At 43.3% G+C, this 15,624-nt stretch overlaps 1 protein-coding gene across 1 annotated transcript in view; it reads right to left on the minus strand.

Annotated features, from left to right (window-relative positions):
- Positions 1 to 192: 192 nt before the first annotated feature.
- The window catches only part of LOC123513630 (lachesin-like), a 149,934-nt gene continuing 134,502 nt past the window's right edge, over positions 193 to 15,624 (minus strand). The window contains exons 2-9 of the mRNA XM_045270897.1: positions 14,411 to 14,649; positions 11,161 to 11,291; positions 10,527 to 10,652; positions 8,900 to 9,056; positions 7,985 to 8,091; positions 7,486 to 7,625; positions 4,904 to 5,029; positions 193 to 4,073 (exon numbers count right to left, since the gene is read on the minus strand). Coding sequence (XP_045126832.1) covers positions 4,908 to 5,029; positions 7,486 to 7,625; positions 7,985 to 8,091; positions 8,900 to 9,056; positions 10,527 to 10,652; positions 11,161 to 11,291; positions 14,411 to 14,649 — 1,022 coding nt within the window. The 3' untranslated portion in view covers positions 193 to 4,073; positions 4,904 to 4,907. The remainder of the gene's footprint in view (positions 4,074 to 4,903; positions 5,030 to 7,485; positions 7,626 to 7,984; positions 8,092 to 8,899; positions 9,057 to 10,526; positions 10,653 to 11,160; positions 11,292 to 14,410; positions 14,650 to 15,624) is intronic.

Consider the following 15,624-nt stretch of genomic DNA (forward strand, 5'->3'; position numbering starts at 1 on the left):
GTTTTATAGATATTGGTGACTACTCTCTCTCTCTCTCTCTCTCTCTCTCTCATAATGCAACACCTCATGTTTTCAAGGTTCAGGTGACATGTTTCAAGGTTTACTGATTAGTTACTTGCAAATTTTTATTCCTGCTTAAATATTTCGCCCCGTCAGTGAGATCCGGGTTTAAGGTGTAATAATAAACAAAGAGAGGAAAAACTGCCCTTTATATGTTTTAATGATAGGAAAACATTACAAAATTTTAATTTGTATTATGACAGCCATTCACTCTTCTCATTCTCGCTTCTACACTAATGTATCACTCTCTCACTCTCTTCCTCGCTGCTACACTACAACATCACACTTACATTGCACTATATAACCTTATGCTTAAAATAGTCAATGAAAAATGCATTGTGACAAAACCAGGGACCTCAAATTATTAGCACTAGAATTACCATAAAATAAGTGTTGTGTCGAGAAAAAATTAATAAAATCTGTAAAACAAAAATGAGAAATTCCTAACCATTACAAGCATTTCAGGTGAATATGTACATAATTTTGGTGAGTTTAATACCAAGTCTGTGTTTCGAATTAGATTTTGACAGTTCTCCCTAATCTTCTCAAGCCAGGAAAGCAAAAAAGGTCCCTGAGAGGCTCGTGTCAAATCTTGCAACACCCATTCCTTCAGTGTGTCTCAGGCTGGCAACGCACACACACACACACACACATACACATACACACACGACACTTTCTTGCATGGCGTTCAGCTTCACTTAATACAGGCGATCTCTGAAGGAAGCAGCTTGAGAACACCCACTAAAATTTCTCTCTATGTTTTTATCAACTTATTGCTTTCTCTCCTCAATGAAATCCTTGCCTGTTACTTCTTGTCTCCTTGTCTCATCTCAGCTTGTTTTTATTTATGTTCTTTATCGTCAACTTCTTGCTATCTATCCTCAATGAAATCCTCGCCTGTTACTTCTTGTCTCCTTGTCTTGTCTCATTTTATTGCTTGTTTAACTTCACTAATTACGTTTTGAAGTCTGTCCTTGGTCAAAACTGTTCCTATACCCACAAGTTAACCTCAAATGAATGACTTTTGACACTTTCCATTTATGCTTTCACTTTCTTTTGTCAAGCTTTCCCTCCTCTTCCTTACTCTTGTCTTGTCTTCTGTGTTCTTAATCAAACTCTATCATATTCTTACAGTACTTTTTTTTTTTTTTGGTATTGAGTTTGTTTGAATTTTTATTTATGTCAACTATTGTCTTATTGATATATTCTTTTAGTTTTGTTATTGTTTGCATCTCAGTCCTTCACTTTTATTATAATTTTCTTCCTTTTACAGTTATTGTTTGCTCTCCACTCAAATTCTCCCATCAGTTTCCTTCAAAGCTTCACATCTCATCTCAGACTTCACTGTTATAGTATTTGTCTAACTTCACCAACACTTTATCACCACCTAAGCTCTTCACTGCATCACTCTCATCTCCCAAGCTTCCTCCAAAGCTTCACCAACATCCCAGGTCATCATCCTCACTGCCTTGTCCACCACCATCACCATGTCCAGTGTCCGGTCAGTGTGTAAAGCCTGGCAGGGCAATGTTTCATCTCATTCAGGAATCAATTACAATAAAGACAAGGTTATGACAGTCAGGTTGCTTTAGTGTTGCCATGTCACTAGTTTCCATCCTCTACTCTAAAGATACATGTTAAGTTTCCATTAGCTTCTGACTATATTTCTATTTAACATCTTTAGGGACTGGCACCTCAGTGGGCCTTTTTTTTTTTCTTTTATCAAATTATTTTTTGCCCTTGGCCGGTGTTCCCTCTTACATAAAAAAAGGTCCCATTAGCGGTGTTATTGCATTCTGTTTATGTGGTTTAGTTTAATATAATGCAAGTTAACACTGGAGTATTACAGAAATACAGAAATCAAGGGTTAGAGAAAGAGTGTGAGCTGACAGAGACGTGGGGGAACTCTAGAACAGAACACAGCTAGCAGAGTGAGACAAGACAAGGCAGGGCAAGGCAGAGAGAGACAAGACAAGGCAAGGGAGTGTACCGTCTCACAGGAAACCCACCACTCACTCACAACACTCTCAGAACACTGGGGATAATGACCTGATACAACCCATTCAAGGACCCTCAAGTCACTAGTTCTCAGGGATCACCACACCTCCTTTACTTCCATCCTACTCCAGTGTGAGGCAGCATCCTTCACCACTAAAGCCTCTTCTGTCTTCTATTTTTATGTTCTTAGCCTTGCCTTGCCTTGTCTTGCCTTGCCTTGCCTTGCCTGATATCTTAAAACACTCTAGCTTCCCATTAGAACTAATATTAAAGGCCACTGAGATGAATAGCTGGGTTTTCTCAAGTAGTTTTCTTATTAACAGTGCAGATTGCTTGTTAAACTACCACTACAATCATGAAAACTCCATTGAAAACTACAGCAATTTCCACTACAGCCTTGAATTAGTCCAGATGGTAAGAATGAGACTGTTCTTCTGACACCAGAGCTCAGCCACGCTTTACTAAACAGACTCACAGCAGGAACACAAAGGAAGGCAAAGACAGGGGTACATTTTACATAATAACCTATGAGAAGAACTACCATCTGACCTTGATAGGCACTGCAGGGGGCAACACACTCTCATACACACATACACGCACACTCGCATCTTATACAGAGCTAACAGGGAGTGGTAAGCAAGTGGGAGATACAAAAGTGATATGAGAAGGATGCGATATGAAGAAAAGGCAGCAGGAATAATAGATCACTGCAGTTTGAGAGTCGCTGGGTGTGTCTGAGATCTTACACTTGATAATGATAACTTGTTGCCTTCTGGAGTGGGCTGGACAGAGACAGAGGCAGTGGCTGACATGTATATAAGCTGTGATATGTTTCAGTCTTTTCTGGTACAAAAAGATAAGAATGTATTGTTTGTCTTTATCCTCAGTGATGTTTGAGGATGTAATGTAATCTGCTTCCTTTGTCTTATATGTTGATTAGTGAAATAGAAGTCACATATTTGTTTTCTCTTTTTTTTTTTTCCATTGATGGGGTGTTCAGTCCAGGATTACATGGTTTCTCACAATGTTATAAGTTATTGCTAAGGTGACTCACAAGAACTCACAATATACAAACACAAATATCTAAATGTTACTCTCAGTTATTTATCTTTTTTCCTAACTACAAAATCTTACTTGAAACAGCCTCCCATCATTTGCTTATCAAGAATTTCTATTGCCTTTGTCACATCATTTCTCTTCAGTAATTATCAATAACCTTCAGTATTTAGATGTGTAGAGTTTCAGTTTTCATCATTGCACCTGTTTTTGTTTATCCTTTTAAGTCAGTCTTTATGTTTGAAAAAATCCTATTTGCTGCATCATCCAACACTTAAATAACTACAAAAAAACATCAGTGTCTTTGTCTAAACAGTGGAGTTGTTGTCCCTTGAAGCCCGGGCAGTCATTGGGGCAAAGTAACACCTGCAGTACTCAAAACACTATTGTTACCTGAAGTGTAGTGCAGCACACCACACCACACCACACATCTCAAACCCTCCCTTGAACAACAAAAACACTTGTATTCTGAAGCCATCTACACTCAGCTTAGAATCTTAGAGAACTAACCTACTTGTGGCTACATTAATCAAACTAAACCACAAGACCCATTCCCTCCCTAAGAGAAAAAAAAAAGATCACACCCATATATATATATACACATACATTTGGATTCAGCTGTACTGTGCTACAATACCCACAGCCTTACACTTCTCTATTTGGATGTCACCTAACCCTAAATCCACACACAAGGTTTCTGCCACAACATACTCATGGCATGAAACTGTGGGAATCTTTGCAACACTTCCAGCTATCCAGGTCATCACCCTATTTCAACACCCAGGCCAGGGACACAGTACAGGGCCTCACAGGGGGGACCTACAGCCCACCAGTGACTGATAGAAGGGACAGGAGCAAGAGGAAGAAGGGGACAAGGATGGGATGGAGGTGAAGGGTGGTGGCGCCTCCTGCAGTGTACACCAGCACCCCCTCGTGGCGAATGTTCGGTACCATATGTTCTGTGAAGGGAGATGCTGAAGATTAGTGACCTGATGTGCTGTGGAGAGGTACAGTTATGGTGAGTGATAGTGAAGGTACGCCACTTTCTTCCTAGTGTTGTTATGGAAGCTGATTAATTGTGAATCTACATATATTTAGATTCTTTATTCAAATTGTCGTCAGATGCAAGGATTTTGGTTTGAGGGGGCCAATGCAACACACAATGAAAGTAAGTGCAGGGTATTTCACTTCTGATCATAACTGTACTAGTTTCAAAAGTTATTCAAGTCCACTACTTATTAAAATTAAGTTCAAGTATTGCTATTATAACCTGGTAGTAATTCTTAAGCTGGTAAAGTTACTGATCTTACTTAGCATCAAGAAGCAAGTATATTTCACCCACTCACACTCACACTCACACACACACACACACACACACACACACACACACACACACACACACACACACACACACAAAATGCAGCAAACTCGAACACCATGACAAGTGCTGAAGATCATAACACAGAGGCCTGTATTCTGAAACACTTTGCTCTCTCACCATCACTGCTTTCCAAAGGCTCCAGTTGAAGATACTCGTGCTTTCACACCTATTTTTTATGGTTCTGGTAATAGATTGGCAACATTTCTAGTTTGTGAAAAGGAGAAACTGTCTTGAAAACCCAGCTAGTTGTCTCTATGGCCTTGGAAAATGGTCGTGGTGAGAGGGGAGGTGTTTCTGAGTACGGGCAAGAGTGTAACACATGCTTTAATCTTCACCAAACAGTCCAGACCAGTCACACTACAACAAACTCCAATATGCATCTTGGTGGGAAGTGTAGATGCGGCCTACCTCCTTAGTTCCTGAGGAGGATAGCAGCAAAGAGGGCGAGGAGAGTCAGTACGGAGGGCGTGGGCGTGTAGGCGGCAGAGTAAGTGAGGGTGCCACACGCTGGGGGGCACACCGGCGTGGTCGTCTCTACAGCAAGCCAAGGAGAGACAGAGAAGGGGAGGGACAGAGGGAGAAGAGGGAGAAGAGTCAGTACTGGAGCAAGACATGAGCTACACAGGCTGGCTGGCTGGCTGGCTGGCAGGGCTAACTATCTCTCCTTATGTTATCTTTTGCTAGTCCATGCTTACTCATTAACCTTGATTCATGTTCTAGGAGTTTCTTTAAGACTGAGCACTTTACATGTTCTTTATCACCTCTACAATGGGCAAGAAGACAGCAAACAGTGGATATAAGTAGCATTCATCACACTGAGTTATAGCAGAGAGGATATTTCACAGCCAAGCAAAACAGGCCTTGAAAACACCTCATGTCCTTTATTGCCACCCATACAGAGGTCTGAAGACATCACTAATTTTGGTTAAACTTTTATGGCTGTTTAGGGATTAACACCTCACTGGACCTCCCTTTATCTCGTTGCTCTAGCCCAGAACTCCTCTTGCACATAGAAAAAAAATATATAACTGACTGATGCATTGAAGAAACCACAAGAAGACCCAATCACTGAATCAATGGACAGTGAAGCAACAAGGATAACATAAAGAGGATGCACACTTTCCTCAGCATACCAGCAGCATAGAAGTAGCCCACTGCAGCATGGCAATAGTCACAGATGGCTAACTTTACTTCATATCTCTCTCTCTCTCTCTTTACATGCAAGAATGACAGGAGGAACAAAGAGAATTTCAGAATGGCACACGCTAGGTCGCTTCATCTTGTCATTCTTAAGTGTTTGGGCTTTAAGATGCATGAGTCTGTAGCTTCATGCAACTAAGACTCCTCCGTGCATGCTTTAGTATCATCTGTGGCAAGAGTGTTCCTACTGCCACAGAATCAAAGACACTGCTTTGTTATTATTACTGTGCTATTATTATTATTATTGAAACTATATTTAATCTCTTGGCTGCTATATGGCACACCTTTTCTGGAGTTGTTGATCACTGTGAGGCATTCCTACTTGTTCTACAGCTACATTGAATCTATAAACCAGGTATGAATTGCAGTATATATTCACTCCTGTCCCCACTTTTTTTTTTTGATGCATGCTTAAAAAGATTCCACTCATTACATTGATGCTGTTAATTGTTACGCATCGCAGTGAAAGAGTTAATTCTGTAGTGACTACGGGTTGTCTATCTAATGCAAGAGTGTTCCTTACTGCCACACAGTCACATTATTATTATTATTATTATTATTATTGTTATTATAATTGGAGGTATATTCAATTTTGCAGTGACTAAGAGAGTTCCTTACAGCCACAGAATCAGTCAAATACACTGTCACATTATTATTACTGTTATTATTATCATTATTATTATTATTATTATTATTGGAGGTATATTCAATTCTGCAGTGACTAAGAGAGTTCCTTACTGCCACAGAATCAGTCAAATACATTGTCACATTATTATTACTGTTATCATTATTATTATCATTACTATTATTATTATTGGAGCTACATTTATTTCTGCAGTGACTATGAGTGTTCCCTACTGCCATACAATCAGTCAAATACACTGTCACATTTTTACTATTATTATTGAATCTACACCTAATTGTGACTATGAGTGCTCTGTGGTATTAAAATGGTGGTTTGTTTTATGTTCCTGGTAAATGTGACTCTTGTAGTGTATCATTTGTAGTGTGTGTGGTGTTAGGCTCTACAAACAATAAGTTCACGGTAATAATTGTTAGTTTTTACTCATTTTCTGCTAGTATATTGTACTGTACCTATTCCTATTCATTTGCTTTACAGTTAAGTACTATGTCATTCTGTTAGCTTTGTTCTATTTCCATCCGGCTCTAAAATTCTCCTGTTTTGTCAATTCTCTTTGTTCTATTCAATCACTTCCTTTTTATTTGTAACTTTGCAATATTCTCTTCTACCATTACTTCTTTTATCACTCAATTACGTAAAGCATTCCAATCTGGTCTAATATCTGTTTTTTAATCAATTCAGTTTCAATCACTTACAAATATCCACTTCTAATATCTCTTTAATGCATTCCTGTTCTAATATTCCTGTTTAATCATAATTCAGTACTCTCATAGACTTACTTAAAGCATTCCAATCTGGTCTAATACTTCTGTTATTTATCAATTCAGTAGCTATTCAGTCACTTTCAAATATCCACTTCTAATATCACTTTAACCCATTCAGTACCATGATCCATTTCCTTATTCAATCTGCTTACTATCTGGTGACTTTATACGGCTTCAGAAACTTATGTGAGGGATTAAAATAGTGAAGACTGTGGCCATTAATCTTCTGACCTTCATATATCCTAATTGTACATAAAACTCAAGGTAAAAATGCTTTGAAGTACTGAAGGGGTTAATGCAGTCCTGCTCTAATATTCCTGTTAAGTCAGTACTGTTGCTATTTGATGCTTTGGTTCCCGGCAGGCGGTGAGGGAAGGACTTACCGATGAGGGTGACGATGGCGGAGGACTGGCCCAGCTTGTTGGTGGCGGTGCAGGAGTAGTTGCCGAACTGACGCTTCTCAATACTCAAGACTCGCAGGGTTGTGTCGGTGTACTCGTCAGCCGTGGCAAACTGGGACACTCTGAAAAGGTGGACTGGGTTACTGGCTTGGCTAATCTGGGTTACTGGTTCAGCTAACTCAGGTTACTTACTAGACTGTTGTGACTGGCTTAGCTAATCTGGGTTACCTAATGGATGCTATTTTGTGTGGCTGGCTTAGCTAATTTAGGTTACTTACTGTGATGTTGTTACTGTATGGAGAGAGAGAGAGAGAGAGAGAGAGAGAGAGAGAGAGAGAGAGAGAGAGAGAGAGAGAGAGAGAGAGAGAGAGAGAGAGAGAGAGAGAGAGACCAAACCCTACCCACACAACATTCTTTCCTCTCCATCCCATCCCCATCCCCAGCCCCACCCCACCACCCCCCACCACCACCATCACCTCACCTGTAGTGCTGGTTGTTAACAATGCCCTCCTGCTTGTGGAACCAGGTGATGGCAGCAGGTGGATATGCCTCCACGTGGCACTCCAGATCCATGTTGTACTGTAGGGCCTGTGGAGGGAAGGTGGAAGTGAATTACTCCTGAATTATACACGATAAGGGAAAGGATAAAAGGATACATGATGCTTGGAGGATGAAAAGGATTTGCATAAGTAATAGACACACCTTTCAACACCTTATCCCTCCACCTTTTTTATGTAAGAAGGGAAAACTGGCCAAGGGCAACATACAACTTAAAAAAAAAGGCCCACTTAGTTGCCAGTCCCCTTCCAGGTCTGAGAGTTAGCCAAAAAATAGGAATAAATGTCTTGAAACTTCCCCCTTAAATGAAGTCAAGTCATACGAAGTTGGGAATACAGAAGCAGGCAGGGAGTTCCAGAGTTTACCAGTAGAAGGTATGAATGATTGAGAGTACTGGTTAACTTCTTCAATACTGAGACATATTTTTAACCATGATTTTTTGGATATGATTAGATGATTTTATTTGCATTTGGAAGGGTCTGTGGAGGTCAAAGGATTAATTGCTGGAGTCTTTACTATTTTAATCCCCTACATAACTTTCTAAAGCTGTATAAAATCACTAAATAGTAACCAGAATGAATATGAAAACATGGCATGGTACTGAAGGGGTTAACTCTTGCATTAGAGAGTTGGACAGAGTAATGGTGAATGATTGAGAGTACTAGTTAACTCTTACATTAGAGAGCTGAACAGAATAGGGGTGAGAGGAAGAAGTAAGCCTTGAACAGCGAGGGCACAGGAGGGAGGCAATACAGCAAGATCAGAACAATTACCATGAAAATAAAATAACAAGAGATTCATTCCACCTGAACTCCACCACTTTTACCCACAGCCTCACCTGGTACACCATGGGGCGGATAGCCTTCACCATAGGGGCAAATTCCACTTCCACGTTGATGTTCCTCCTGGCGCCGCGTCCCACCTGGTTCTCGGCGATGCAGTAGTAAGTGCCACGGTCCTCCTTGCGAATATTGGCGATCTGTAGCACATTACCCCTGTAGGAATGAAGAAGAGTGAGTGTGAGGGATGAGAGGAGAGGTGTAGAGTGAGTGCAGTGGATGAGAGGAGGTGTGAGAGGAGGGGATGATGAGAAAAGAGTAGTAGAGTGTGTGGAGGATGAGAGGAGAGGTGCAGAATGAGTGGGAGATGAGGGAAGGAGTGTAGAGTGAGTGAGGTATGAGAGAAGAGGTGAGTGTAAAGTGATGGTGAGAGAAGAAGTATGAGTGGAGGAGAGGGTGAGAGAAGAGGTATGAGTGTGAGGTGAAATTGGGAGAAGTGAGAGGGGAGAGATGTATGAGAGAAGAAGCGAGAGTTGGAAGATGCAGAGAGAGAGAGAGATGCTGACAAAGAAGAGGTGTGACTACTAGCGGTGGGGTGCTGACAGAGGTGTGGAACTCTGAATGGGGTGACACAGACAGAACAAGAAGAGAGACAGGAAGGATTAACACAGAAACGCATCCACGAACAAGAAACTGACGATAGAAGCTCTTACAAATAACATAATAAAGTTTCTCCTATAACACGCGATAAGCTGAAGTAGTAGTAGGTGAAACAAGCAAGGAGGGACAGGGAAGAAGAAAGGAAGGGTTAGTGAGTAAGAAAAGTATCAAGACAAGTGTGTGGAGAGACAAGGGACATTAAATTAGGGTTATCATCGGCCCGGATGCCCCAGATGACAGCGTCACCCCGCCCTGCCTCTCATCTCATTACTGTCACCACCCCACCTCCCCACCGTCCCTCCCTCACCAGTCACCACTCACCACTACAGCTGACTGACCCCTGCTTCCTCCCCCTCCCTCACCCCCCCTTCCCCAGCCCTCGTCTCTTCTCCCTCACGCGTCACTTTTCTTTACTCTTCGTCTCTTCCTCCTCTTTCTTCACTCTTATTTATCATTATTTCTCGTTCTCTTCCTCCTTTTCCTCTTTCTGTTTCTTGTGTCTTTTCCTTCTCCTCCTCTTCTTTTCTCGTATTTTCTCCTTTAATCATGTTTTCTTGTTTCTTTCATTTTAGCGTTATTTATTTTTTTCCAGCTCTTCCTATGGTCTTATGAAACATTTTTCCTTTCTTTTCTTTTTCCTCTTATCTACCATCCTTTCTTCCTTCTTTACTTCGTTTTTTTTATTTTATCAGTCTTTTATTCAACTTTTTTCTTTCCTATGTCTCTTTATTCAGCCTCTCACCATGTTTATCCTCTTTCCTTCCTTCTTCCTCCATTTTGTCACTTTTATTCAGCCTTTTCCCTATGTCTTCTTTCCCTATTTCTTTTTTCTTGCTTTTCCTTCTATGTCTACACTTCTTCCTTCCTCCTCTTCCAGTCTTCTACCCCATGTCTTTTTTTCCTCTTTTCCTCACATGTCTTCACTCCTTCCTCCTTTCTTCTCTTCCCAGTCTTCTTTCCTATATCTTTTCCCGTTTTTCCTTCCTACACTCCTTTCTTCTCTATATCAGTCCCAGCACTTCTTACCTGTAGATGGAGCCACCGGTGGGAAGAATGGCGTTGTTCTCTCTCCTCCAGGAAATGTCAGGGATGGGCATGCCGCCGGCGTAGCAAGAGAGCTCAACACCGTCCCCTTCACTCGCCACCACGGAGCTGAAGATGGAAATACCAAGATAGATTTGGGAGTGTGCGTTGTTGGAGGTGTGTGTGTGTGTGTATGTGTGTGTGTTTGGAGAAGGGGCATTGTGTGTGTGTGTGTGTGTGTGTGTGTGTAGCATTAAAACACAGTACACAATTCAAGATATTCCTTCTACAATGGAAAATAAAGTAAAAATATAAACACATTTCAGAATCACTAGATGCAGAAAAAAAAAAACATGCATTTGAGTGTATCTAAGTATGTTTTGAATTAACTACACACATTCCAGGCTACAAAAGGAAGAAAAGAGACATTTTAAGCCTTATAGCATAAAAAAAAAAACTACCAAACTAGAGACACTTAACATCACACACAACATCGGAAATAACGGGAAGGGCTTGAGAAACACTTAAAACACAAGAAAAACACTTAAGAAACACTTGAGAAACACTTAACAACACACACAACACCACAAGTACATACAAAAAACTACAAGGACAAATAGCCACGGGAGAAACTAACCGTGTGGAATTGTCGGAGATGACGGGAGGACGACGCACCAAAAGATCAACATTAGCGGTGATTCTGTTGTTGATTCCGATCAGAACTTGACACATGTAATCCCCGCCATCGCTCTCCTGAATGTCCTTGATCTGTGGGAGAAGAGAGAGTGAGTGGTGGCGGTGGTGGTGGTGGTTGTAGTAGTGTTCTTGATATGTTGGAAAGGAGATGGTATGATTGTGTGTGTAATAGGTATAGTGGTGATGGTGTAGTAGTAGTAGTAGTAGTAGTAGTAGTAGTAGATTGGTTAAGAAATTGTTGTTTTCTTAGTTTGCATTTTTTGGGGATTTAAGGAAAAGTAGCAGTAGTAGTAGTAGTAGTAGTAGTAGTAGTAGCAGTAGTAGTAGTAGTAGCAGTAGTAGTAGTAGTAGTAGTAGTAGAAGTAATATATGCTAGTACCTACATTGTTGCAGAAATTTAGTTATGCTCTTGACTTTAAGCGAAACAAAAAAGACCATTTGAGCTCAGATAATACTCTCTCTCTCTCTCTCTCTCTCTCTCTCTCTCTCCGGTAAAGGCCGCACACAAACACATATTTCCGCCAGACTAAGCCATCACGCGGCAACACTCAGGCAGACACACACCTAAAAATTATCGCTTTACCCTCATAAAACCAGAGCCATTCCTGCAACATGTGGGGGAGATAGGCGCCCTTTGTCTAGCCCGGCCCACACACACACACACACATATTTGCATACAGTGATTTTGTGTGTGTGTGTGTGTGTGTGTTTGTTTTTTGTCATGTGAAATAAGTCTGTCTGTCTGTTTGTCTGTCTCTGCCTGAATTTTTTTTTATGTTTCATTTTGTTTTTTTGTCATGAAATTTCCGATTATCTCTCTCTCTCTCTCTCTCTCTCTCTCTCTCTCTCTCTCTCTCTCTCTCTCTCTCTCTCTATTACTACTACTACTACTACTACTACTACTACTACTGCTGCTGCTGCTGCTGCTGCTGCTGCTACTGCGCAGTGTTTTTCTCTCAGTGAGTGAGTGAGTGAGTGACGGCGGCGGCGGTTGAGCCGTCAATCTGGTTTCACCACATTTTGACAAAACTGTTCCGAGGAAAACATTTCAAATCATATCAAATCGAAGAAAGGAAAACAAGAAGACAAATTGACTGGAGCAATGGGCCAGCAGTGCAGCACTCTCAAAGTGTGTGCCCACCTGGAGGTGGTGGGCCAGTGCGGGGGCGCCGACCGCCTCACCCTCTGTCTGCCCCGCAGCAGAGGCAAGGGAGGCCGGCGCCTGCTGGGGAACTTCAGCTTCCCCAGCGCGGGGGACGGGGCAGGCCAGCACAGGTCTGCCCACATCTTGGTGGCCGTTGGGAAGGTCGCCAAGAAGGACGGCGCCACGCCCGTCAGGGTGGACATCCTGGCGGGAGAGACTCTCGTGGCCCGGCGTGAGATCCCGCTGGCCGACCTGCTGGCGGGTCTCAAAGCAAACCGGATCGGGCGCCGCTCTGCGCTCTTCTTCAGCCTCAAGGCTGGGGATGCAGCAGGCGGCGGTGGCGGGGCACAAGATCAAGCTTCTGTCGCAGCGTTCTACAGCAGATGGCTCCTGGACGAGCCAAAGACAGCCAAGGAGGACAAGGAGGAACCAGCAAGCACTGAGCTGCACGCCAGCCTGCCCCCCCAGGCTGGTGATACCCAGCTCATCCTGCCTCCATACGCTGTGTACACCACCGCTGGAGCCAGCCTCACCACTGAGGTCACGTACTGTGGCCTCACCCCCAAGGTCACCCTGATGGACCTTGGGGATGGCCCGGCGGGCCGCTCCCAGGCCCAGCCCCGGCACGAAAGGAGCACATTTCTCAGGCTGACGAGACCGTGGCCAGCCTGACACAAGAGGTCGTTCACCGTGACCTCGGGGAAGGCCAGAGGTGGGCCGCTCCCCAAGGCCAGTCTTCTCAACTTACTCCTCAGACTGGCGAGACCCCCGAGGTCGTACACCGTGACCTCGGGGATGGCGAGGTGGGCCGCTCCCAGGCCCAGCTCCGCCACAGGAGGGGAGAGCCCCTTGGGAGGTCCTCTGATGTCTTGCAGCCTTCCATTCCGTCCCCATCCAAGCAGGGGAAGGACATCCTGCGGGGTGGCAGGGGCCTAGTGAACAGCCTGCTGCGGTGTGCGCAGGCCATGGCCTTCATCTTTGTTATGCACCACGTGACCCTGGAGTGGTTCTGAGTCTACTGCCACGGAGCACCACCACGACACACCACACCGACCACCACTCATGGAGGGTCACCACACGCTACACCACACCACCACACCGTCACCGCCACACAGGCCGCCACCCATCACACCTTCAGGTGGTGGCTGGTGACGCACTCGTAGTCTCTAGGGCTGGATAGGTTAGGTTAGGATAGGCTAGGATAGGTTAGGTTAGGTTAGGATAGGATAGGTTAGGTTAGGTTAGGATAGGTTAGGTTAGGTTAGGATAGGTTAGGTTAGGTTAGGTTAGGATAGGTTAGGTTAGGTTAGGTTAGGTCTCTCACTCTCTATTTAACAAGTCTCACTACAACTAGTACAATATTCTCAAGCGCTTTCCTTTCATGACAAACATTTTCAAGAGTCTTTCTCCAATCAGTAATGAACAAATCTTGTTAATTTGTCACTACAATCACACAAACAACCGTCTTGTCACTCCAACTCAAACTTTGTCAATGCAGTGGCGGTGCGGCGCACCACTGCTGCGGGACACCGCCCAACAACACTTCATTCATACTCATCACATCGTATACCTACATTTTACTAAACCATTTGATAAGGTTAGGTTAGGTTAGGTTAGGGTCAAGGGATGGGGTTAGGTTAGGTTAGGTTAGGGTCAAGGGGTGGAGGGAAAACTGTTATGGTGGATCAAGTCTTGGTTAGGCGACAGAGTTGAGTTGTCTTGTCTTGTCTTGTCTGTCTGTCTGTTTTTTGTTTATCTATCTGTCTATCTGTCCATCTCTCTATCTATCTGTCTGTTTGTCTGCCTGTTTGTCCATTTGTTTATCTATCTGTCTGTCTGTCTGTCTATACCTGTCTATCTGTCTGTTTGTCTGTCTGTCTATCTGTCTATCAATCTGGCTGCTCGTCTGTCTCTCTGTCTGTCTATCTCTTTGTATATGTGTCTCTCTGTCTATCTGTATGTTCATTTATCTATCTCTCTATCTGTCTGTCTGCTTGTCTGTCTATCTATCAATCTATCTACATATCTATCTATCCATCAGTCTCACCTGCAGGATATAGGTGGAGGAGCCCTTGTCGTGCCTGAGGGAGTAACGAGAGTCCCTAATGATGAGTCCTGGCCCGCTGGAGATAGGGAGGTCCTGCACGCCCCCGGTACCCCTCTTGACCCACAGCACGGGGTAGTCCTGGGCGTACTGCACGGAACACTCCAACTGCATGCTCGACCCGATGTCCACAACCTGCTCCTTTGTGATCCAACTGATGGAGGGCGTACGAACTGCCACCGCTGCGGATAGAAAAGGTTGGGTTAGGTTAGGTTAGGTTAGGTTGGGTTGGGGTGGGGTTGGGTTGGGTTGGGGTGGGTTAGGGTGGGTTAGGGTGGGTTGGGTTGGGTTGGTTTCGTTTTCATTTTCTTTCTCTTCCTTTACTTTCTCTTTTCTTTTCTCTCATTTCATTCCTTTCTTTTCCTTCACCTTCCTTCCTTCCCTTTCCTTTCCTTTCCTACTCTTCTCCTTCCTTTTCCTTCCCTTCCCTTCCTTTCCCCTCCCTTCCCTTCACTTAGGTTAGGTTGGTTTGGTAAGGTTAGATAAATTTTGTGTTTGAGGAAGAGGAAAAGGAAGAGGAAGAGGAAGAAGAAGAAGAAGAGGAAGAGGAGGAGGAGGAGGAGGAGGAGGAGGAAAGAATTAGAAAGAATGAGGAAAAAAGAGAAGAACAATTACAAGAAGTAGAAATAGCAAGAGATGGAGGAGGAAAAGGAGAACGAAGAGAAGGGGTGACTAATAAAAAAAAAAAAAAAGCAAAAGAAGAAGAAGGAGAAGCAGAAGGAGAAGGAGGAGAAGGGAGAGGATAAGAACGAAGTAGCCGAAAGATAACAAGAAACAAGAGAAGAACGAGAATACAAATATAACACGAACAGAGAGAGAGAGAGAGAGAGAGAGAGAGAGAGAGAGAGAGAGAGAGAGAGAGAGAATAGTTTACACAGAATTGAAGAAGGGAGTAGCTCTGTTCTGAAGGGAAATGAGATTATGTTAATTAGCTAAGGGATGAAGGCGGAGGAGGAGGAGGAGGAGGAGGAGGAGGAGGAGGAGGAGGAAGAAGGAGGAGGATCTGGCCAGACGAAATGGAGGAGTGGAGAAGTGGAGCTGAAGTAGAAAGGGCTCAGTAATTCGACTTTCCAGAGAGAGAGAGAGAGAGAGAGAGAGAGAGAGAGTGTGTAAGGAAACTGAATGAAAATTAATCAAATGCAAAACCAAAAACAAAT

The sequence above is a fragment of the Portunus trituberculatus genome, chromosome 36, assembly GCF_017591435.1.
Source record: "Portunus trituberculatus isolate SZX2019 chromosome 36, ASM1759143v1, whole genome shotgun sequence".
Taxonomy (NCBI): Eukaryota; Metazoa; Arthropoda; class Malacostraca; order Decapoda; family Portunidae; genus Portunus; species Portunus trituberculatus.